The sequence below is a fragment of the Leptinotarsa decemlineata genome, unplaced genomic scaffold (assembly GCF_025532065.1).
Source record: "Leptinotarsa decemlineata unplaced genomic scaffold, Ldec_3_MD MMD2_P_RNA_scaffold_6, whole genome shotgun sequence".
Lineage (NCBI taxonomy): Eukaryota > Metazoa > Arthropoda > Insecta > Coleoptera > Chrysomelidae > Leptinotarsa > Leptinotarsa decemlineata.
In genome coordinates this window covers 12,511,450-12,537,601 of record NW_027412533.1, presented here as the reverse complement: position 1 = coordinate 12,537,601, position 26,152 = coordinate 12,511,450, and the positions used below count along the sequence as shown (strand labels likewise).

Genomic DNA, 26,152 nt, shown 5'->3' with positions numbered 1-26,152 from the left:
CTCGCGAGGTGTTCTTTTACTAAGCTAATGCAATGTTATGCAGTAGCTGAGCCATGTATTCCTACTAAACCCAGATTGAGATGGTTTTCTTTCTGGTGAACGTTTTAGCGCCAAGTTTCAAAGTTGCGGGGTCCGCAGATCCGCGTTTTGAAGGTACAGGATTTAATTTTGCAGGATTACAATTAGCCACGCTCCAGTTGACAGATCGAAGGTGATTGAATTATTGCTGCTCAACTGCTAGACGATCAGTTGAAGACAGAAGTATACTGCAGAAAGAGGTTATCAAGAGAGATACCAAGCAATATTTTGATATTTATATGTTGAAGGATGAGAAAGTGTTGAAGGATTAGAAAGTATTGAAGGACTGCAAATGAAAAAGCTATGTGGGTCATTCCTAAGTCTTCAAGATGACAAACTTACAAACTTTGTCAAGATGATTGTGAGCATTTTGTATTTAAAAAACCACAAAAAAAATCAATGAAAATTATTGGTTTGCTGGTATGCAAAGGCTTGTAAAAAATATGTCAATGCTTGTTTGAACTGCCTTCATTACAAAACGAAAAGCAGAAAAGAAGGCATGCTGCATCCGAATGTGAAGGCTCCAATTCCTTTTCATACACTACATATTAGCTCACATAAGTTTCGACTTTTGAGAGTTGTCGTTCGTAGGGGTGCAACAGCTGGTTCACGGAAAAACTGATTTTTTTTAAACAGATATAGATCATCTAAGACCATTTGTAATCAGCAGCAAAATAAATATCTGATTGGAGTCGTAGATAGATTCACAATGTTATGTTTCATCGAAGCTGTAGAAGAAACTACCACAAAATTGCCTGTAAAAGTTTTCCTAGATAGGGTTCGTGACTGTTGAAATGGTACTAGTACAAGGCTAGATAATAAATGAAGCAGTGACTGTCGAGAGGGCTACAGCACAAGTAGAAGGCTCAGTCACGATAAAAAGAAGGAATTGTCGAGATGGGTACCGTATAAGTACAAAGCTCAAATAATAACGTACCCTGATGTAACTCTTAGTATTTTATTATATTAATGATATTTCTCTTCTTTCAGACAAAACTACTGTGAAGACGCCCGAGGATAGGCTATACGACAGGATTGCCGACTGTTAGTAAATCGTGGCAGTATTCCTTTGTTTGATGCAAGTCGCCTGTTACGATAATGTGTATCAAAGTATTCGAAAGTGGATGATTTATAAGTACGGAGTCATAACGGAGAGAAAACGAGGTACCAGGTTGAGAGTTGATAGTCATTCCTGGTAGAATGGATCAAATAATGTAAGTATTATATTTTGTTGATTGTTGCAGACTATTTTCATTAAATATTATAGCAAATAACAGGGTGTTATTCTATTCTTTGACAAAAGTCTGTTTTTGATGGCATATAAGGGCTGTTCGATCGATGAGTACTTAGTCTCACCACCCGACAGCGCCACTATCGCAAGATAAATTTACTATTGGCTGATACATTTTCGTAAATGGCTACTATCAAAATTTCAGCCGAATTGTTCGCGTATTTTATAGAAATGGAAAACGACCAGTATCGGTCGGTGATTCGAATTTTGTTTTTGGAAGGGGAATCGCGCAAGAAGGGCGCGTGGATGTTGCATACGATAACTCTTCTCCTTCGATGGAGACCGTCAAAAATTATTTTAATGAAGTTCAAAGTGGTCGCATATCGGTTTTTGATAAGCTAAACCCAGGTACCCCGAAAACGGCTGCCGCTGAAAGATAACGTGACAAATATCCACGGTCTCGTATTGGCAGACCACCGATTGACAGTAGACATCTTAAAAAACCGCGAGGGTCATATCCTGCATGAAATTTTTAGCATGAGAAAGGTATCAGAGCGATGGATGCCAAGTTTGCTCACTTCTGACAACAATCGTAAGACCGCTTCAGAGCAGTGTTGGACGCTGTTCAAACTCAATACAATGGAGTTTCTATGTCGTTTCGTGACCGTTGACACCAATGAACAGTCGAAACAGTGGACTTATTCAGAAAGGTAAATGGCCCCTGTTTTCTGGGATTTACAAAGTGTGATCAACATAGACTACATGGAGAAGAGCAAAACTGTCACAGGGCTCTACTATGCCGAATTACTGGGCCGATTCGACTTCGAATTGCAAAAAAATGCCCAATTTGGCAAAGAATGAAGTGCTCTTCCACCAAAACAATGCACCCGCACATCTCCATCGTCGCCTCGACTAAATCAGGCTACGAACTATTGCCCCATCTACCATATTCACCAGATTTTGCAGCGTGCGACTTCTTTTTGTTTCCATACTTGAAAAAGCCACTCACCGGGGAGACATTTGAGTAGAATGAGAAGGTTATCGCCGTCACGTAGGCGTACTTCGCAGATCCCCAGAAAATGTATTTTTCAGACGGGTTAAAGAAGTTGGAACATCGCTGGGTCAGGTGCATTTTAGGCTAGATTCTTATCGGGCCACCCTCGTACAATACTCTACAATTACAATACTCTACAATTACAATACTCCACAATACAATTACAGATTGTATTGTGGAGTGGAGTGAAAAATTAGTCTAAAATACATAAACCTCTGAAAGGCTTCAGATTAAGCTATTTTATATCAGATAGTTACCATTAAAATTTTTAATAAATTTGACAGCTAAGTAAAATACAGTTGGCCAATGTTTGGTTATTAGATATTACCATACAGAAAAATTCTCACCTTTTTCAGATTTGATGTTTTGTAGTTCTGTTTCCAAATCGCTGTCTACTGTGATTCCCAGCCTACTTTTCACATTTCTTATTTTTCTCTCAATAGCTTTCAAATCTGCCTCACTTGATGAACTAACTTCTGAAAGAAGCGGGATATCAAAATCATCATCAGCCTGGTCTTTGTTTTCACTGACGACTATTATCTTTCTCTGATCTGAAAGTCTATTTACATTCATTGGTAAGTTATCAGTCAAAGATTTTTTCAAATCCTCTTCCCTTTTTATATTATCTGCAAGTTTTTTAGAAGACTTCTTTTCTTTCTTTACTTTGATATCGGGTCCATCATTTGATTTTCTTTTCGTAACCCTCTTATATACTTCTGAAAAATTAGGTTAAAGTTAATTCGTTTTTGCATCTCAAAATACTCACATTTGGACTTTTTGCTTATGTTATAATTTATATGATCTATAATAGTATATTATGCAACGATCATGTAATGATGGTTATTAAGACACGAGCATTAACCGGGATACGAAACAAGCCGAAGGCGAGTTTTCTATGGTATATGCGAGTGTATTAATAACCATTACATGAGAGTTGCATACGCTATTTTTTCTAAACCCGATAAATAATGAAAAACTATAAATATTATATTTGTATTGAACACATTTACAGTAATTAATTCATATTTTTTTTAAAAAAAACACAAACTTAATGGTATTATCATGGATATATGAAAACTATAAAGATTCTAATTATATTTATATTGAATATAACAACTGTAAGTAATCTGATCTTTTAAAAATATTAAGGTTATTTATTGTGCAATTTGAAAAGTTTATTCCAGGTACCACTGATTTGGAAGTGGAAGGAATATTTACTTTTATCTCATTGTTGTTAGTCTCAATAGAGTTCAATATTGTATTGGAAATGCTGATTTTATTTTGATTTTGACAAATAAAGCAATTAGTTACTTAGGTTAGAATCTAGGACAAACAAAGGAACAGGATTCTTGATTGAAAAATTATGGGTTTCTATTGGTTGATAATCTGTATCGTTATGAAAAATCTGTATCATAATGGATATCATTATGAAACGGATTATGGTCATATAAGTGTATTGTTAGAGTACGGGTGTAGAAAAAATAATGTTTTGGCCGTTGTTTACAGGTTATGTCTGACGTTTCGTCAGACAAGCTATGACAGTATAAAACCATAGGCAAATTCCAGCATTGTAGTTTCTTGATAATGTATTCCGCAGTAGTAGACGGAACGTCAGACATAAAACCTGCAAACCACTGCCAAAAAAACGGAGAATAGCTTAAACACTGTTATCTCTGGCTGTGAAAGTCTACATTCGTTGATTTTAATATTTCCTATTGAACAGTTTAATACAAGCCAAGATAATAAAAATATTTCGAAATGATGGGTACCTGCATGCATTTTCACACCCTTTGAAATTTAATGTACAGGGTACAGCGCGATGACCGTCGGTTAGTCGTATTTTGGAAAACAATAGGATTCATATACTGAAAATTGGCAAATATAGGTTTTTTTAATAATGTTTTATCATCTGAAAATGAAGGCGTTTTTTAAACATTTCCATTATACCGGAAGTTGGAAAACTGCACTTGTAGTTCCCATCTTCAAAAGTGGTAATAAGTTATTGTTTGAAAACTATCGCCCTATATCGAAACTTTGCTCGATTTCCAAACTTTTCGAATCAATCATTTGTGACTATATATACTTTGATATTGGATCCTCAATCAATAATGAACAGCATGGATTTGTAAAACATTGCTCGATGGAAACCAATTTATTTATTTATACTGAACATCTTTTGAAGAACATGGATACAGGCTACCAGAAAACATCTGAAGTCAAGGACTTCATGTCCTTGACTCTAAGCTATTATTTGACTCGCATATTAACTATATTGCAAAAAAAGTCAACAAAGCTCTTGGATTTCTGATCAGGACTTGTCACGACTTCCTTAATACTAACTCTGTTCGTACACTTTACATGGCTTATGTGAAAAGCCAGCTCAGTTCTGCTTCAGTTATTTGGAACCCCCTGTATATTTCGTAAATCCTCGGCGCCTCAATACTGAAAATAGTATAGTGGAACAAGTTTTTGTTGAGATCAATCATGGAAAAGCTAATTTCGTTGTTTGCTGTGTTTACATTCCACCCTGTCCAAGAGATGAAGTGTTCATGAACTATTACGTTGAAGTTGATCGCCTTGTACAGATATATCCTCGTCATAAAGTTGTTATCTTTGGCGACTACAATTTATCAGAAGCAGAATGGATGAATGGGAACTTAGGTGTAGTTATCAATTCTCCAGATAATTGTAAAGCAGTGCCATTGTGTGAGAGTTTCTGTTACTTAAATTGTTTTCAAGTTAATGAAATTCCACATAGTCGTGGCGTAATGCTCGACCTTCTGTTTACAAATATTGCTTCCATGCTTCCAAACACATAGAAGTATAAGTATTCCATCAGTCATCTCCAAAATATTTGATTGTCTTGTAACAAAACAACTTTTTTGGCATTGCTCCAGCAGTCTAACTAATCAACAACATGGCTTTTCAAAAGGTAAGTCCACAGCGACGAATTTATTATTATATCAGAAGGATATATTGGATGCATTTGAGAAGCGTGGTCAGGTCCATTCAATATATAGGTACAGATTTTTCAAAGGCCTTTGATAGGGTAAACCATATTATATTGCTAAATAAACTTGAATTTTTTGGATTAAACGATACCATACTATCGTGGATTGAAAGCTTTTTGAAAGAGAGAATTCAGTGGGTAAAAATTAACAATTATATTTCTCATACAATTAATGTTTCGTCTGGGGTTCCTCCAGGCAGTCATTGTGGACTATTGTTGTTTAATATTTTTGTCAATGATCTTATTGACGAAATTACCGATTCTAAAGGATTACTGTTTGCTGATGACTTCAAGTTATATCGCTCAATCCAATCTGTAGATGATTGTCTAATACTTCAAAATGATTTAAATATTTTGTATGAATGGTTTAAGAATAATTGTTTGCATCTCAATCTCAGTAAATGTCAATTCATTTGTTTCAATCGCTCGCAGTCACCAGTTACCTACCAATACTGCATAAACTCCCTCCTAATCAAAAGTGTAAATGAAGTCAAAGATCTTTGTGTTACATTCGATACTAAACTATCATTTTCTTCGCATATTACTAAAATCACACTGAAATCTTACAAACTTCTATGTTATGTATCCAGGTTAAGCAAGGATTTTTCGGCTAATACTTTGAAAATTCTTTTCTGTTCCTTAGTGAGATCAAATTTGGAATACGCCTCTATTGTATGGAGTCCTTATTCTATTCACAAACTGTCACTAGAAATAATTCAGAATAAATTTTTTAAAACTACCGCTTTTAAATTAGGAATGCAAATAGGTCTTTAACATAACAGTGACGTTTGATCTAATCTTCGTTTAACTCCTATGGAAAATAGGATTTACTTTTTTTATATAAAATATTGTCAGGGCACTTTTATTGTCCTGAACTACTCAGTTTGATTAATTTTAAGGTGAAGCAACGTGAAACAAGGGATGATACATCTGTCTTCATGGTGAACAGGCACGTGACAAACTATGGACACTATAGTCCTCTATCTAGAATTCTGAGAGAGACTAACGAGTCAGGTTTCAATTTTTTTCATAACTCTTTGGAAGTATTCAAACAGGAGACCAAGGATTATGTATTTTCTATTTAATTATGTTTTTACTATGTTGGTTGTTAATGCGATTATATATCAGTTTTAGTTGGTTTTTACTGTGTAGGGTATTCATTATATAATTTTGTATTCAATCATTGTAATACAGGGGTTTCCCGTTTATACTGAATAAATAAATAAATTGAAAGACTTGAATCTATACAAAGCAAATTCGTAACCTATATCAGTAGAAAATTCTTTCATAATCTCAAAGATCCATTACAAATTAAAATATATCTCAATCTAATACCTTTGGCGGATAGACGCCAAATAACTGATATTAAGTTTCTATATGAAATAATAAATAATTGTTTGGACAGCAGTTCTATATTGAACCAACTTTTGATAAATGTACCTCTGTATAATACCAGAGGATTATATTCATTCCAAACAAATCAAAGTGAAACTAATTACTATTTGAATTCTCCCCTAAATAGGTGTTGTGAATACTACAACTCTGTATCCAAATTAATAGAAATTGACATCTTTTCTGATTCCCCCGCAACCTTCACCACATCTCTCAAACGTTCATACAATCACCATTTTCATATCTAACTATTGTAATTTGCACTACACTGCACTGTTTTTAAACACGATATTGCATATTATATATAATAATCAAATCATTTATTGTTATGTTCACCTCATCATTTGTGAATACTCTTTTTGGGTTTGTCCCGTTTTGTATTCCACTGAAAATAAATAAATAAATAAACTTCCTTGATTCAAATTTAACACACAGTATATTTTCATATTTTTGAATACCTGGCATAATTCTAATATGAGTTTATGTAATACACTCTATACCAAAAATGAACCAGATATTCATTTGTTTATTCAAAAATAGTAGTTATGCGACTCTCGAGTGATTCCCTCATAAAAATCAAATATTTGATATATTACATAAATAAGCTATTGTTTATTCATCAAAATACTTCATTCCATCGTCTTGTAGGAGTAACATTTCCAAAATATTATACAAGGTGTTCAAAATCGATTACAAATTCTGAAGATATAGAAATGGGCCAAAACTCAGTTTTTTATAGAACACCCTGTATTTTAGAATAGTTTTGAAATTCTGAGATGATGTTGATTCGTTTTCATGAAACATTTCCTGTATCAGAAATCAACCGTTCACAATATATTTAGGGTTTTTCTTAAAAAAATATGCGTAATTTACGCATGTCTTCCTCAAAACTACAGGCTATGAAACCCTAATTTCTAAAGTTACAGAGCTATTAATTTGCAATCATGGTTTTCATTGAAGGCAGGATATCAGATGAATATATTTTATCGTTTGATACAATAGAAAAGTATGGAAACAAATGAAGGTAGTTGTTGATTTATTGATGTTGTCATTTGTATAAGTGTATTTTATGAATTGTGAGCAAAATTTTTCCAGGGATTTATTAAGTAACCCAGAAGTTTACCGAAGACCATGTAGTTGTAGTTCTTTCTACATCGGAATCACGAAAAAAAAGTGTTAAAACTCGTTTGACTGAGCATAATTGAAGAAGGGTCGGACGTTCAACACCTAGTCCAGTAGATGTTTAGAAATCTGTTATCAGTCTGTTAGATTATTCGAGCCGTAAACATCCAAATTCAGGACCGTATTCAGTTAGTGATGAAGTTTAAATACTTAATACTTTCTCGCCCAGATGGCGACTGGGCGCCATGTGGAAAAAAAATGCTGACAAATGCTTCATAACCATGGACTATAATGTCAATATCTTCAACCACTACAAAATGGCTGAACTTTTAACAATTGCCTGAATACATTGCCATTTAACTACATAATATGAGGTAATAAGCTTGAGGTCAGTTCAGAAGATGCTCGAAATGGTTGCCTTGAACTTCTTGACATATGAACAGCCTTTCCGATACTAAAGCAAATATTATGGAGATGGATGCCTTGCAATGGTTTCCGTCATAATTTCGCAGAATTCTGTTTTCGATCAGGGTCATCTTCAGTTAATTGGTGTACTATTTTAATTTTGTATGGATGATACCTATTCCTCTTCAAAAGTCTCCACACAGTAGAAGGAGACATCTCACAAACATTCGCGACGGAATAAGTAGACTGTTCAGGATTTAATACCATCTCACCAACTATTTGCACTTGCTGTTATTCTGGAATGGACGGATGACCTGGGAGCTTTTTGTTATGTACACTACCGGTAGTTGTGAATTTGGATACAAGTTCCCTCAAATATTTTCTAAAGATAGGAAGATTCGGAAAACGTTCATTGAAAATCCTTTCGGCCTCGTGAAAGTTACGCGTCGCACCGTAAATAAAAATCGCTTCAATTTTTTCTTCCAATGAACGAGAATTGACCATTTTAGAGATTGTTGACGTGGTACATTTCTACTAGTAAAACCGAAAACTAAATGAGAATATTTAACTGAACAATGATGTTCATTGTCGTACAGACATTTTTTGTCGTTTTTATTAACAAAAAATAACTTAACAAACCTCTTGTGGTTGTTGGAATTGCAATATGGCAGATAAAAAGGAATATTTCTAGAAATATCGATATTAATGTGTTTGTCTTCAAGAAATTATTAAATGTTTCGCCATTTTGTAGTAGGTGAAGATATTAACTTCATATTCTAGGGTTGTGAAATATTCGTCAGGAGCTTCAAAATGATGTGTCACAAGACCCCCCTTTCCATTTAATTTTTTTCCCAGGTGGCGCCCAGTCGCTATCTTGAAAGTTTAATGTCAATTTCACTTCAAAATAAAGTATTCATGCATTAATTTCATTATCCCAAATTTCAATTTTTTGAGTTGACCCGTTCAAAAAATAAAAGAGGGGGGGGACATTAAAGAAATGTACTGTATATAGAATCGATCACTTTAAAACATCGGTGTCTGAAAGTTACTTCTTTGCATGATCTACACATCCATGTATAGAGTTACATCCTTCCTTTCTTTGGAAGACTCCCTCATCCTTCTTTTTTTTGTATCAAGATGGAGTAGTAGAAAGCCAAAAACTTTCTTTCCCAAAAATACTCAATACCTATTCTATACCCAGGGACGCGCCAAGTAACTTCGGCGCCGTCGTGCGAAATATTGATAAGTGCCTTTATCAAAATTACCAGGGTAGAAATATTATAATCAATCACTCCTTCCCATTTCAGGGTGGAAAACTATGAATTTTTTTCTACATCTACCTAGATTTTCTTTGAAGAAAACAATAACTACACAGTACACTTATAAAAAATAATATATTAAACACTATATTGGCTATATTGCACAATAAAACAGAACAGAATAAAAACTATGTTAAAGTTATAAAATATTACTTAAAATTATTAAAAAACTGAAGATCAAATAAAACATATTTAGATTGCGATTCTTTTTTATACAAATACACTTATTATGATGAAAACCAACGGAAATTTCTTATAGAAATTGAACTTTTCTTGCTTTACCTTTGGCAAATTCATTAATTAGATTTTCAATATTCAGCTCCTTTAACAACTCCGATTCTATAGAAATAATAGCAAGATTTTCTAGCCGCTCCTGACCCATTCTAGATCTTAAGTAATTCTTAATTAGTTTAAGTTTAGAAAATGATCTCTCGGCTGAAGCTACAGAAATCGGTATAGTTAATAATATACGTAACGCAATAGTAATGTTTGGGCATGAGTGGGCCAAGTATTTTTTGCAATGTAATTAAGTGTTTCTACTACAGATGTTACGTTTCCGTCGCAAATTTGTAGAAATTGTAATTTGGTTAAAAGTTCCGTTCCGTCTATGTCTCTCTCGTTTCGATTTTTGTCAGTTAACACTTCTTCAAGTTTTTTACAAAAATTTAATTGATCTTTATCAGAATACTTGCCGAAATCCTTAGTATTCCACAAAAATTTGAAAACATCGGCATGGGAGGATAACAGCTCAAATCTCTCATTTACAGATGAAAGAGTAATATCTAGCATTCCAAAAAAACAGTTGACTTTGAATTTTAATTCTTGGTTTTCAATTGGCTGATCTTCACTTTCATAGGAAAATTGGTTTTTTATTCTTCGTGGCCGTATGGTTTCTGCACTTTTGAATTTCGCATCTACGTCCAAGGCAGTTGCCAATTCTTTGGCATCTACCAGCATCTTACTGAAGCCTTTATTTTGAAAAGGCAATTAGGTTGTTCAAACTTTCGCAAGAATTTGAAATATTAAATTGTTTAGTTTGCAGAATCTTGGTAACAATATCGACTTTACCCAGTATCTTGTGCTACAAGACTAACATACAGACAAAGTCATAATTTTTAATTTTTTTAGCTAAAGAAGAAGCTAGATGTTTTGTAGAATTATCAAAATTATTCTCGGAAAAAATTTCATATAAAGCGTCGTATATTTCGCCCAACTGAAATCTTGGAGGGGTTACCTCATCAATTCTACTAACTAGACCATCTGGTCTCTGACAAAGGTTTTAATGTTAAATTTGAAATGTTACGTTTCAGAACAGACCACCGATTGTTTGAGGCAGAAAAAAAGTTATATAACTCTTGAACAGTTGAGAAAAAGTTTATACAAAATATATTTGATTTCACAGCATCGTTAATGACAAGATTCAAACTGTGGTTAAAGCAAGGAACAAATATTGCACGTGGATTAATATCTAAAATTCTTTTTTGTACACCTTGATGTTTACCTTTCATATTCGAACCATTGTCGTATCCTTGTCCGCGTATATTATAAATGTCTAAACCATAATTTTCTAAAATTTTCAGCAAAAAGTTGGTTAAACCTTCCCCTGTTGTATTACCTAATGGCTGAAATGTTACAAAACGTTCTTCGATACTAAATTCATTGTTTTTTAAATTAACGTATCTTATGCAAACAGAAATTTGCTCCTGGTGACTCACATCAGGAGTACAATCTAGTATTATAGAAAAATACTTAGCTAATTTAATTTCTTCTAAAATATTGTTTCTTATATTAATTTAATAGTTTCGTTTTGAATTTTATCTCCGAGATAAAGTGGCATATTTTTTTGAGATCTATTAATATGTATAGACATGACTGGGTCAAATTTTGCTATCATTTCTATACATTTCAAGAAATTTCCATTATTTCTTTCAAATAGCTTGTTACTAGAAAAGCCAAGTTTTGTTCGGCCAAAAATTGAATTGTATAAAATATTCTTTCAATGACACTGCGCCAGTGTTTCGTTTCAAGTTTTAATAAATTTTGCATTTCGGAATCTACAGTTCGGTTAGTTGTTAATCTTTCTGATAAGTCTGACCAGAAACATGAATTTTGAAAATGAAATTTACTTTTTTCGTGAATTTTTAAATGTTCACTTAAGTGATGCCAATCATTGAAACCGTCTTGATTACTTAATTTGGTATTTTTAAAGGTCAATGAACTCGGACCGTTGGTGTCAGTGAATATTTTACAACATAAACAGAAAACTGCATTTTTCTTAATAGAATATAGTAACTAATTTCGCTGAACCTTTTCATCATTGGACAAAATTCGAGTGAAGTATATATCAGAAAACTTACGTCCACCTGTGTCCTTAGGATACATCGTTTTATTTTGATAATAAACGGGACCTTTTTCTACAAGTTCTTGTATCTGAATTGGAGATAATATACTCGGCCAAAGACCTGGATCGTTATAAAGGGGCGTATATTCAAATGAATCGTCTTGTTTAGTGAAACAACTCAAATTTGATGGTACTGGTACTAATGGAACAGACTGAAGCATGTCCAAACTGAAATCTATTGGTTCCTTATTGTCTTCCTTTTCTAATTCTGATGTGAATTTTGATGTCGATGGAAATGGAGTGTTGTCAGTGCTATCGTTATCAGTAGAACTACTATCTTGTAAAGTAATAGATTTACGAAAAAAATTAGTAATTTTTAAATTGCTCTTCTCCAAGTCTTCCTCGCATTTCCGTTTATTAAGCAAGTTTTGATAACCAGACAACTTATTTTTTTCTTCTCTGGCCATCTAGGTAAATAAAACAGATTATTAATTAAATTAAGTACATTTTTTCAAAAGTTAAATGGTTTTTATTGAAAATAAAGATAATTATAATGATGTAGATGATGAGCTAAATGAAAGCTAAAAAATAATTCGATGGCTCCTAGGTACCAGTCATCACACAACTCTCCTAATTAATCTAGGGCATTTATCAGACAAAAATAAAATCGTCGGGCGCGTGCAATTTCTATCAAGTCATAAAAAATGCTTTTTACATATTTACTTAGATTACGCTACGCCCAAGGATTTAATTGTTTTGCTTGATCAATTACCAAGATTGATGAGGAGAGTGGTGTGATGATTGGTAACTACGACCTAACGAATTATTTTTTAGTTTTTAGTACATTATCTACATCATCAAACAATTTTTCATAACACATTTTTGTTATGCAATAAAATTTCATAATGTATATTCCTATTTGCCGCGCCGTTTAGTATTTTAAATGACATCAGGAACAAACAAAATCTATTATTCCACAAATTATTGTCATTTATCTATTATACATCGCTGTAATCACTTACCTTTGTTTTTAATTATTTTTCACTTCACAATCAAATAACTGTACTATTGCAAATCAAAAAATCAGATTTTTTTCGAATATTTGTTACGCTCCTACAGCACAGAAGGCTATGACAAGAGTGAGAAAACTTTGCAACAACCCGTTTCTTCGCCACTTCGCCTTTCCAATAACGTTTTACAAGTTTAAACAAGAAAACTCTTGCCGGGACTGCGCGGCGCCTACACTTCTAGAGAAGACAAGTAAGTAGGTAGTTTAAATAGCATTAATTTCAAATTTCACCACCGGTCAGCATTGGTGAGTAATAAAATTATGTGTTAGGTAAATAACATATGTTAATAAAAAAAAATACTAGAGTATTTTTGGTAATATCAAACCATAAAAGTTTATTTTCAAAATTGTATGGGTTTTCAAAATTTTTCTAAATGACATATGTTGAGATGCAATTTTTTTCTTTATTTTAAAACACCTGGTCTGCATTCATAAACTTACTCAGAATATGGTGATCTTATTCCAAATCGTTCATAAACATATTGAGGCTTACTCAATGAATCAATTAGCAAATAATCACACTTTGCTTACTCTTGGTTAGTAAGCAAAGTACAGCAAAGTATAATCACGTGCAGCAAGCGAAGGAATGTCATCAGCATGAGGCCGTAAGAATTCAGTATTTTATGAATTTTTATTACCAAAAGTGAGTTTTGAATTGCTGATTAGCTATATATCTGAAAGTTGATACTTGCGACAAACTTCAACTTCAAATTGACGACTTTTCTAGAGAAATTATAAAGATATTTCTTTTCAAATTTAGCAGGTGTCCCTCTGTGAGATAATTACCAAGACCTTCCAAACAAGGGTCACAAATCCGTGATCAGCCAGCAATGCCCAGATTATAAAATGAAATTTGAAAAATTTCAGGATCAGAACTATGAAATTGTATACACACCTGGGTTTGTAACTGTTACTTCTTTCAATTTTTTTAAAACGATATGAAGCCATTCCACGAATGTTGAGGTTTTTGTATTTAGAAATAGGTTCAAGTCATCATTCATCTGTGATTTTGTTCTTTTATTGGCTACCATAACCATGATATAATCAGGCAATTCATCATCTGAGAAAAAAATTGATTAGAATATGATATTTCTCAAACTACAAATTAAACTTACCCGCATAACAATTCAATTCTAGAAGTTTGGCTTTAATGGCAGACTAAAAAAAAATTCAAAACTGTAATATTATTGACATAACCTTAAACGTAAATGTGAATAAAAACCTAATCTACAAACCCTCATCTTTTGACCAACTTCAGCTCCAACGTTATCCATTTTTTTAATACTAAATTATTATTTTATCGACTTTCGTTCAATAGTAATAGTACTTTTGAAAAGTAAATCTATAGACGAATTATTTACATTTCTAAATTCGAATGCTCACAGACGTCAAATGTCAATTCATGCAGTGTTGTTGATTGAGAATTTTCAAGCACATATTCAATTGTCCTTTCTTCTTCTCATTTGTGACAGTACTACAGTACCTTTTGCGCATGCGCATTTTCCTATTCCTTTTTTGTGTATATGAACATTAGCTGTATTCAGGTTCGCAATTGGGACGAATTTGAAACGGTTCAAAACAATTGTTTGACTGTTTATAAGACATAGACTCGCGTAAAACTTTTCTGTATTCAATAGTGCTACTACTTTGGACTGTTCTGATGATTAATCTGAATACGGCTATATATACGAATCTTGATTTCTACTATCCACAAGTAGGTTTGCCAGTTTCATTACTTTCATGATTGATCTGTAACTATTGGACATTTGTTTTACGTTGTTTACCACTTCCAGAGTCAAAAGTTGAACCAATTGGACTCTGGGTAGACAGTGCTTGAGCAACGTCCTGGTTCCTGAAGTAGAGAGGTTCAGCCGCTAATGATGATGTGGATGTATTCAATATTGACCTAAATTTTGTTCCACTGTTGTACTTGTTCATTATTTTGCATATTTTTGAAAACTGTGTGCCCAGGTGCCCACATTTCCAAATTGTGCCCATTTTGGCACAATTATTTCACGATTAACAACATTCATTTTATGTGTGTCATTTTCCCTTGGTAAAATGCCTTTGAATTCTTGGTGTCTTCAAAATATTCACATTTGGAAATAATCTACAATTTGGACTCGAATAACCTATTACCTACTCTGAATAACTTTCAGTGTTGCACCAACCTTTTAGAAAAATACTTGAGCACGAACGGCAAAAGTACTGAATATAATGTGAAGTACAGGAAAAAAATCCATCATTATATTTTTCATTTGATACTTAATCGCGATTTGACTCATCCAAAACAAACACTGCTCCTAAAGACCAGTAATACATTAATTATTCATGAATTGATTCAGTTCATCTTCTGATGACGACAACTTAGTCGGTTCAATGCGTGTCGAGAAGAGTGTTGCACTTTTAGTATTTCGGAGCAATGCTTTTTTGGATTTATTCATGACAAAGATTTCAGTTTCACCTTTCTAGAGGGTTATCCTGCTGAAAAACTAATCTATCCGGTGTTTTCATATAAACAAATCAGGTGTAGTCGCAATAACCGCTCCTAGTATTTCTACCACAAATCACAACTACTTTCAGATCCGGTTCTACAATCGATAGTTAATTGAGAATTGATTTTATTAAAACAACGATAAAAATAAAAACAACAATAAAAATTAATTGGCGCTCCGGGGCGACTTCATTAATTCCAGTGGCGCATTTGCTTTTTCAGCTGCAGGAAAACCAGAAATTTATTTCAAAATTTGTGTTTTTTCAAGTGTGTCAACTCTCAACTGATTGATAGTCACCTTAACTGAAATATGACGTATGGGTTGTCAGTTAAAGTTAATTATCATATTATGTCAAGAGAAATTGTGACAATATATATATATATATATATATATATATATATATATATATATATATATATATATATATATATATATATAAAGTGGTAGTTATATATATATATATATATATATATATATATATATATATATATATATATATATAAGGAAATAAGGGTTATGATGTTAGTGCCTACTAAAGTGATGAAGTGCCAATAAGACCAAAAATAATTAGTTTCAGGACAAATTATTTCGTTTTCTATTTTAAAATGATAAATTAATTTTTCAATACTTCATGATTTGAATGTTCTTCCTTCACTGTTGAATTCCTTCTAAATAGTTTTCTATATTATTTTTTGTTCCTCAACTATAATGTAACGAGCAAATGTTCCTTCTCTTCTGTAGTGAAATTGAGAGCTATTTTTCGCCTCTTTTCATATTTGCCAATATTCTGATGACTGACTCGGATTAACTGCGTCATGTATATTGAACACATTTGAAATGTTTAAAATTTTTCTTAAATTGAGGTTGAAGTCGATCATATTTTCGTCTTATTTCGAATAGATCACGATGACCAAGTACTGATTAACAATAATTGTTAATTAAAAAACTCTACGATTGGAAAACAATTTCAATTTCGATTCGAAGTCAATCTCTTCAACCACTGATCAACACTTCAACCATCGTTTGTAAAACCACGTTAGCACAATAACCGCGCTAGGTAATATTTGCTTTTATGAACTAAACTCAATATTCAATATTCAAGTTCAGTGATTATATACTAACCATGTCTACGTTGAATCAACATTTTCGTTTTAAAAGATATTTGTTTGCTATGAGAATAATTTCGAGAATCAACTCAGTTGGCAATTATAATTTTTTACGAGTAAGAGTTCGGTTGGCAAAACTGAAATTGTTAAGGTGCGGAGCAACGCCATATTGTATTATGTTCAATGAGTTAAGTGATGTTAAAGGTAGTGAGTGTGAATATTTCCATTTGGTATCGAAGAAAGTGGTAGTTATACCGGAGAAACATTATTTCCTTAATATGAGGACCTCCAAAAGATAAAACCTTACAAGGTCTGTATATATTTATAGTAGCAAAATTGATATCAAATTGCACCATACGCTTGACAAGTCGTCACAAAGCTATGGCTTTCTAGATTGGATTTTTATATTAAGTTTTTACATTTACAGAAAGTTTGAAATATACGGTTTAAGTTTGGAATGTCACTGCAAAAATGAATGGTCATGATTAACTTTGGACATGATGGAAATGAAATAATTACACAGGGGTCCGTTATAAGCCCACTATTATTATTACTTCATAATATATGTGATTGAAATTATGATTTTTTTATTCATAAAAATATTAAGGTAAATTTATGGAAGGAAACCTAAATTTTCAGAAAATAATTTCAGGCTAAATTTGTACCATATTCCAGAATGTTTTGCTCTTCTTTCAAGGGAGGTATCTTAGTGCTAGCTCAATATCAAGCTGGCAGAACCCCACCACAAAAAATCTTTTTGTTGAATTAGACTATGCCATAATTTTCGGCTCCTATTCCCCCTACTGCTGATTCTCCAAATTAGTTGTTTTTTTTTTTTAAGTAATCAGTCTGCCCTGTTAGCTTTAGGTACCATCAAGCTGACAGAACAAATCAAAATCCTTCATTTTTTAAATTTGCCATAATTTTAGGCCTTCTTTAGGGTCATTATCATATCGAACCATTTTTTGCTTCCGATTTAAAACTGAATATTTGGGTGACTACCTCAGGTTCACATGACAGAAGCGGATATATTATTTTGAAAGCATTTCTACAATATGGAAGAGATAAAAATATATCGAGAATTTTAGGCTTCTGGGGCTGATTTTCCATGTGTGTTTTTTTGAAATCAGTGGTATCTTCTAGCTTTACCAAATCGAAATTCTTCCTTTTTGTAAATTTAGAACTTGTAAAAACTTGAGATTCACATGATAAAAGCTAAACTAATTTTCTGGAAATAGTGTAAGTTTGATAAAAGTATAGATACTAAGAATAATTTGACTCATTTTGGGCTCTATTTGCCACCTCTTTTCGATTTACTATTTGTTTTTTTTTTTTTAATTTTTGGGTCATTCTATTTTTTTTTTTGAGGTTTCAGTTGATAACAGAGGACTCTATTCAGTAAAACTCTTCTATATTTGTCGAGCTTTCGGCAATGTCAAATTCATCATTCTATCTTCAACATATGGAATCCTCGTTTGGGGACATTTACCACGCTGTTCCAAACTGTTTGGCCTTCAGTGGAATCCCATCAGAGTAATAAATGGCCTCAGTTTTTCAGCAGATGTCTAGGTCTACTTTAAGATAAACAAAATCATGATGTTACCATCTTTATATATTTTTTTATGCTCATTATGGATCCATGAGAGACATCACATATTTGAAATGCATAGTGATATTCACCATTATTACACAAAAAATGCCACTCATAGCTCCTGAATTTATAGGATTAACAAAGAGCAATTATTCTTTAAATTATTACATACTTAGATTTTATAATAAAATCCCTGAAGAGGATATACCATAATAAATTTACTACTACAATTAAACATATACAGGAATGTTATTACTCAATTGGTGACATTTTTTATTATCTTTATTCAAATAATTTGACCATAATTTGTTCATAGAGCCTGTATTCTTTATTATATTTCAATTGTAATTTTTTGTTACTTTGAATGTATGTAATGTAACCACAAACTTCCCCATGTGTAAAATCTTTATGATTAGAGTCATAAATCTATGTATATTTCACCTCTGCTGCGAATGGAATAACCTCACCTTTAAAGGAAATCTGTTAGAAAATATAGTTAAATTATTCAGATTCCTTTTCCTTTTAGCATCCACTATACAGTAAAGGAATTTGTTAAAAAAAATTCTCTCATGATATTTATGCCTGAATTCATGTATTCATGGGATATAAACGTTATCAGCTTGACTGCTGGAAAATAATGATTGATTGATGCAACTAATTTTTCTTTATTTTGAGTAGTTCAAGTTCAATATTAAATTCTACTCTATATATATATATATATATATATATATATATATATATATATCTTCAAGGTAGAATTGTCAACATAATTATTCTACAAAAAGATTTTTTTAATTTTCCAGGTCTACCCCAATGACTGTGATATTTAGTGTCTAGGAACAAGAAAAATTCAAAATGAGTACACCAGAGGAAATCAAGGCGGAATACGCATCCAGCTTGGCTGACTTAACTTTCAACAGCAAGCCCCTCATAAATGTACTCACCATGTTGGCTGATGAGAATTCTCCAAATGCAAAAGTTATTGTGGAAGCCATCGAAACGCATCTGTCAAAGGTTATATTTTTTTATTGTCATTTTAAAAAATATGTTGGCTTATTATGTGGGTTATATTCGGAGCTCTACGCTGTTCCACAGGCTGCCAAAGATTTTGTGATTAATATTAATAAACATTTACGAAGTAAGCCATTTATTTTTGCATTACATCTCAATATACGAGGGAGGTTAAGGTTACAATAAATGTATAAGTTTTTCTCGTTATCATTGATAACTGGGTTAATGGGTTTATGAATAATTCAAATGGTTATTCTGGCAGTGAATTGATTTTAAATCATCTTCCACATTTAATCTTACTTTTTATCGATCACAAATTTAAACTCTAGTTTTATTGATCAGATTACAAAAGCATTTTTGAAATTTTCTCATTCTGGACATGAAAAATTGGTTTAGTAGTAAAATAATAGAATAATCTAAAAGGAATTTTTAAAACATATTTAACAAATAAAAAATATTTTTGAACTAATAGGGGAAGTTGAAGATCTTTATTCGAGTTTTTCATTGATGTAGATACTTAACTTTTTGCAGCAACAATTTTTCACTTTTTATGGTTGGGTTTTAAATAGGTCAAGAGGAAAAATAATGATATATTAAGAGACTGTCTGGATCAACAATCTACTTTGACTTTTTTAAATTTTGTTCATAGATGTCACAATTTCTCAAATATTTTAAATTGAAATTATTTAATTGATGTTTTATAGATATTACAAACTATTAAAATTATAAAATATAATTTTTGTCTACAAAAAGGTTCTATAGCTTTTTTGTAGAAGTATATATATGGTATTCTGTATTATGAATTGAACTCCAATCATTTTGAAAAGGATGACTTCTACAAAAAAGCTGTAGAACCTTTTTGTATACATATATTGGGTTCGGAGAACCCGAAAAATAACGCTTCTAGTGCTTTAAAACTGTGCCAAAAAAAATGGAATATGTCAATAATATAAATTTTTTGAAAACAGTGATTTCGAAAAACTACACTATTTTAACATGAAAAAAGTTTTGTGATTTTTCCTATTGAGGTATTCAAATTTTGAAATTACTTGCAATTGGAAATAATTGAAAGACAGTATCACTATTTTCCGGATTTGAAGGCAGTGGAATTTTGTAATTTTTTCCTCGGCCGAGAAAGCTTCAACAATTTTGTCAATTGAGAGACAACTGCAAAGTAAATTATTTTGCTTTGAATTTACAGTAGTGAACTTGAAATATTAGGTGAAGTCATCCTGAATACATATATTTTCCTCTATTTTGCTTATACTCAGAATACATAAGGCTATGAAAAAAACAATAAAACAAATAAAAAGGTGTTGTCTTACAGGTCAACTGATAGAAATTTTACTTCAGCTCTCATAGTAAAAATAGTGTTTTCAGTTCATGAAAATTTATTCTTGGTGATACTCAAACAGGTATCTTAGTGGACCAATTGAAATAATTATCTAAAAGTCTATTGATTTTAGGTAAATCTCCTAATTATTTACAGAAGTGGCTATATTCACTGGATACATTTGCAATAAGGTTTGATACAATGTTTTCATTTATTATAGAAAAATTACTTTATTATCATATTATGAATACACTGACCCTTAATTGATGAAAATTAATAACACTATCTATGATAATAATTATACAGTTTTCACACTATAAATTTTATTCAAGACATGTTTCACTACATCATAACATCATATATAACAATAGGTAATTACAACACCTGATTAGATAAATGATTGATTTTGGCAAAACAGGAAGCTTTTGAAAAACGTTACAATACAATATTTCTTCTAGGAAAACAGGAAGTTTATAAATATGTTGATTATTGCCAAAACGTAATCAGATAAATGATCAATTCTACCAAAAAAGGTAGATTGTGAACGCGCGTCGAGAGACTGTAATTTTGTTCTGGTGTTTGGAAAGTTTTTTCAATAGATCAATATTGTAGTGTAATTGTTTTTTGAAATTGTATATTTTTCACTAGAATCAATCACTTATTTAAGTTTTGTAATTATCTACTGTTATATAAAAGACATTGTTGAATAGTTTGACGTACCAGTTCAACTGATGAAGCTACCTTGTAGTAAAACGTTTCTTGAATAAAATTTATAGTATGAAAATTGTATAATTATTATAGAAATTATTATCATATTATATTTGTTAAACTTGAAGTAATATGAATTTATTATTGAATTTAAACTTGTGTTGTTAGAAACTCTTCACATCCATAGAAAAATAGTGAAATATTTCTTTAATTTTAAAAATTCATAGAGAATAACGTTTTTGAACTGAGCCTATTTTTACTACTGCCAGATCAATAAAGTCAGTGCTACTAAAAGTTATCTAGAGTGCTAAAAGAAAAGTGCCTGTATATTGGACCATTTTCATGTCTCCAACAACATGTAGGTAACAAGGTGTAGATTTGAAGTAATGTGATCTGAATTCAATTCATTTAATTTCTATAGTGTGAGTGTTTGTTGTGTGTAGGTCTCCACAGATGTCAAACTTCCTATCCTGTATCTCATCGATTGTATCGTCAAGAATGTTGGAGGAACTTATACTTCTTTATTCAGTCAGAATATTGTGTCTACCTTTTGTGGAGTATTTAAAGCAGTAAGTATATATCATTTTACGATAAATTCTTTAAGAAAATTGAAGCAGTAATCATGAATAGTAAAACTGTGCAAAGTTGCTCATTTCATTCATGGTTTTAGAAAGAACACCTGTTGATGGAAGCTGAATATACTGGATTTCATTGAATATATTAGACAAATCATAACTTCTAGACTATTAGGTGTATAAAAGGGGATTTGCTATAGGTAAGCGGTGTGTGAAAATGAGAGTTTTTGCATATTTCCTTTGGTGATGAATAAATCTTTCCATCTATTTATTTTCAATCATATTTGGTTTTACTGGAAATGACTCCGCTTTTGAATTTTTGAACATAACGTCCTGTATATTTTATCATTTTTAGATTTCTGAGACAATTCTGTTTTGAAAGTGTTTACGCTCACTTACATTTTTTAGTCACGTTTAATATTGCATCTAGGTAACCATGATTGGACGTAAACTAATCTAAGGACTTCAGGTAATGTCAGATAATTACAGTTGCAGAGTTTTAGTGTCTAGTATGATAGTTGAAAATAACAAAGTTGACAAAATGAAATTTCATTTGAAATAACATTTTTGTTGAAACAAATATTATTAAGGAAAATCTCTGATACACCTTATACTCTAGAATTTATAACTGGTCTAATAGATTTGTTGACTTTCAGTATTGGATTTTTTGTATTTGTACTGTGAGAAGTCCTCTAGTAGACCTTTGCAAAATTTGTGATTAGATTCGTATAATTTATTTTTTACTTCAGACAGATGATTATATATAATTCAATATTCAATATAAAATAGAATTATTCAAAACCTGATATATCTATATGTGGAAGAAGAATTTTTTTTTTGACAAAGGTATGGCAGGTAATCTATAATTTTCATATTTTGACAATTTGTCAACAAAATATTGACATGTTCAGAATGCGAGAAAAATTGTTCATTTCAAAATCGTTTCTTGACCTAACCAGCTTGTCGAGTAAATTTTTTAATATTAAAATAAATGTAATATTAGTGTATGAAAATATAAAGCATTTAAAATTCTACTCATTTAATTAACAAACTATTTTGATTGTATTCAGATTCATTTTTTTCATATTGATGTGTATTACTTAAGACACAAAACTACTTTTTCAAGACTAAATAAGGTGTTACCTTATTCAGGGCCAAAAAAACTTGCCATCACCTATGAGTAATTTTCAATTGCCCTATTTGTATTTTATAGAAAAACAAGTATGAAAATGCTTAAGAAAGCTATTATATAGCGAGACTAGTGATTTTGTAAACTGTGTAGAGGAAGTCTCCCATTTAAGTGTTATGGTGCTAGTTTGAAGAAAACGTGAGGAAAAGGCATTGTCAAAACTAAAAAGAAAAAATCTTATGTGGCTGAAATTCAGAATTTTTTTTTCAAATCTGTTGAAAAAAATTCGTTAAAATCTGTTTTTCCGTTAAAATATTTTTTTATTGTTAACCAGAGAAACAAACCTACCCTTGAAATTTTTTTGTAAAAGGATTAAAATTTGATACGTAAATCACGTGAAGCAAAGATAGATGCCAAAGTCAAATTTTGAATAAAACTATTATCAGGTTGACTGCCGACCATATTTTTGATGCCGTTATGTTTTATTTGTTTTTTGCAATTCGTGTTGTCAATTATAAGCCTGAAAAAATTCATAAGGCTGCATCTGCCCAGAATCTCTTTTGATTTTTTTTTTTATGTTAACTGTTTCAATATATCTGTTTTTGTCCACTTGAATTTCTTTTCCGCATCAGTCGAAGCTGAATTGGTATATACAACCGAAACTGGAATATTTCCTAACGTCTGGTTATCACCATGTGCATCTGAATCACTTTCTGATTCTGATTCGGAGGGATATTCGTCTTCGGACCCTGGCAAATATTCGTCACCACTGCTATCTTCTAAACACTGCAATAATTCTTCATCTGTGAATGCTTACCTACTGTACACATGTAAATTACGTTCTTTTTTCTGCAGTCCAGAAGGTCCAGGTTTGGCCTCCATGTTTAACGACACAAAAAATAAAAACGGCATAACCAACTATATCACGTGTTCAACAAATGTTTTCAGAAGGACACCAGTGCAGCTAAAACTTCCTCTAGCCAATGCCGAATAATTTAGGCATACACAACACTTCAATCGGAGTGGGTGGCATCGCTGATTGATGCCCATATACTCTGTTCGGAGTAGTCGGCGCTCAACCTGTTGATATAAAAATTGCCATGGGAAATGTACTTTACTCTGGTCGCTGTGTATAATTTAACTCTAAATTTGTAAATAGTGTTTCTACCAGAATTTCTAAAATGAATTAAGAAGTGTATTACATCACAATAATTGACTCCAACTGAATCATCAATGGAGAAATTATTGTATCGAACAGCTTTTTTTGGATTATGAATGTTCTTGAATGGGACTAAAGGTGAAAGTTCATTCTGTCAATGCTAAATAGATGAAGTTAGAGTTTGAATTAATGTATATCAACTGTAGATGACGCCAACATGGTTGGTAAAACTCGCGTCGAGAAAGATTTCACATTTCTGATGTGGGACGAGTTCTTGGATCCAACCTCAAGTTTAATTTTGAAAATGTACAACTTCTACAATTTTTGCTGTGAGCTTAGAGGTCAGAAGTGAATAAAAATTGGCATCAGTCAATGATCACAATCTCAAGAATAATAATTAAACCCCCTCCACTGTATATGGTACAATCTATTACAAGTTTGAATTCAAAACAAATGATATGTGATGGAAAAGTGAAAATAACCGAAATAGGGCTGAAACTCATTTGTTGCCTCAATTCAAATCAAAATATATTTTATTTTTCCAAGAATGTGTTCTTATTGACAAGGGTTGTGGAAAATATAAATAAAAAAAATATGCAAGTGAAATAAAGTTCCATAACTATTAGTTGTTGCTTGAAATTATCATGAAATTCAGATAGTCTATTTTTAATGTGTTCCACAAATAAAGGAGAATACCATATTGTAATGCAGTATCTGACTCTCTCTCAACAACTCTCACTGTATGGCGTCCTGCTGCTAATAAATAAATGGTCAAAATGCCTATCAAATTTCAGTCACTCATCCTAAGAATTTGATATCCTTCATGATTTTAATTTTCATTTTGCAAGTGCACCTCCCCTATATCACATCTGAATGAGACCACATTTGTTTTGTTGATGTTGAAGAATGCAATATTGGCATTGGGCCATTTCTTCACTTCTTATGTCAGCGCTGATTTGGCCAGATAAATTTGACGTGGTATTTTTGTGTCAGAGAATGGTGGTATCTTCAGTGAAAAATGTGAATTTACTATTATGTCAACATGGACTAGGTCATTGATATTAGTGAGAAACAATACAGGTTCCAAAACGGACCGTTGAGAGACACCACAGCCAATCAAAAGTTCCTCTGATAAAATACCATCTATAAGGACGGCCTGCCAAAAATGAGTTCGCCAAGGAACAGCCCGATCTACACAGTCGAAAGCCTTAGATAGGACATAAAACATGTCCACAGCAAATTCTCTTTCATTGAGATTAATTTACAGGTTTTCTAAGACAATAGAAATCTCAGACCTACAGAAATCATACATAATGACCCTCTAAAAATATAGCATAGGTTTGTCGTCTTTAATATGTATTCTAATGGTTCTTTTGAAGATTATATTTCCTTATTAAATTAGGGTGGATAGCTAATCTTATCGTCTAAGTTTGTTGACTTTCTTGGCTTCCTTGTATAGTCCTGCCATGCTAAGATGTAGTTTGAAAAATATATTTTTTCATTAATCAGCTGTCGTCTTCCTACGAACAGCAACCCTCAGAAATCGCAAGGAAACATTTCCGAGCAAGAGATTAACTTAGTGTGCTTTTTCTAGCAAGTTGAAAGGTATGTTGCCAATAATAATAAGCAACTTCAGAAATACAAATTTATTCTGAAGGAGAGGACAAACCAGTATTAAAATGCCAACCAGTTTTGTCGGCAAAATTTTCGAGAGAAATTATCTCCAACGAGCAATGGTGATCCCTATCTCTGCACAATTTTCACCATGAGAGAGCACGAATTGAAGCATTTCTTGTGTAGGGAACTTGTCTTTGTTTTTGGTGTTACACTAGATAAGTTGAATTGCAACACTGTGTTGGAACCTGTTCAGAAAATAATTTACTCCTTTATTTATGTAAGGATGAGCCAGTGCAGATCTTCTTCAATAAAGTTGAGAAATTTAATTTATCAATGAAAATGACTTTCCTTCATCGGATCAAGTAGGCTAGTCAGAGAAAGGCTCACTTTTTCCTGTTAGCATGGTG

At 32.0% G+C, this 26,152-nt stretch overlaps 2 protein-coding genes across 3 annotated transcripts in view; one reads left to right on the top strand and one right to left on the bottom strand.

The window, feature by feature from the left end:
• Nab2 (Nuclear polyadenosine RNA-binding 2) overlaps nucleotides 1-14,428 on the bottom strand; it is a 38,574-nt gene extending 24,146 nt beyond the window's left edge. The window contains exons 1-4 of the mRNA XM_023157632.2: nucleotides 14,257-14,428; nucleotides 14,137-14,179; nucleotides 13,917-14,081; nucleotides 2,711-3,079 (exon numbers count right to left, since the gene is read on the bottom strand). Of these exons, the coding sequence (XP_023013400.2) occupies nucleotides 2,711-3,079; nucleotides 13,917-14,081; nucleotides 14,137-14,179; nucleotides 14,257-14,295 (616 nt within the window). The 5' untranslated portion in view covers nucleotides 14,296-14,428. The remainder of the gene's footprint in view (nucleotides 1-2,710; nucleotides 3,080-13,916; nucleotides 14,082-14,136; nucleotides 14,180-14,256) is intronic.
• Nucleotides 14,429-16,744: 2,316 nt separating this feature from the next.
• Pcf11 (Pcf11 cleavage and polyadenylation factor subunit) overlaps nucleotides 16,745-26,152 on the top strand; it is a 41,204-nt gene continuing 31,796 nt past the window's right edge. For both annotated transcript variants that reach the window (XM_074170004.1, XM_074170003.1), the window contains exons 1-3: nucleotides 16,745-16,932; nucleotides 19,017-19,227; nucleotides 21,709-21,834. In XM_074170004.1, the coding sequence (XP_074026105.1) occupies nucleotides 19,069-19,227; nucleotides 21,709-21,834 (285 nt within the window). In that variant the 5' untranslated portion in view covers nucleotides 16,745-16,932; nucleotides 19,017-19,068. The remainder of the gene's footprint in view (nucleotides 16,933-19,016; nucleotides 19,228-21,708; nucleotides 21,835-26,152) is intronic.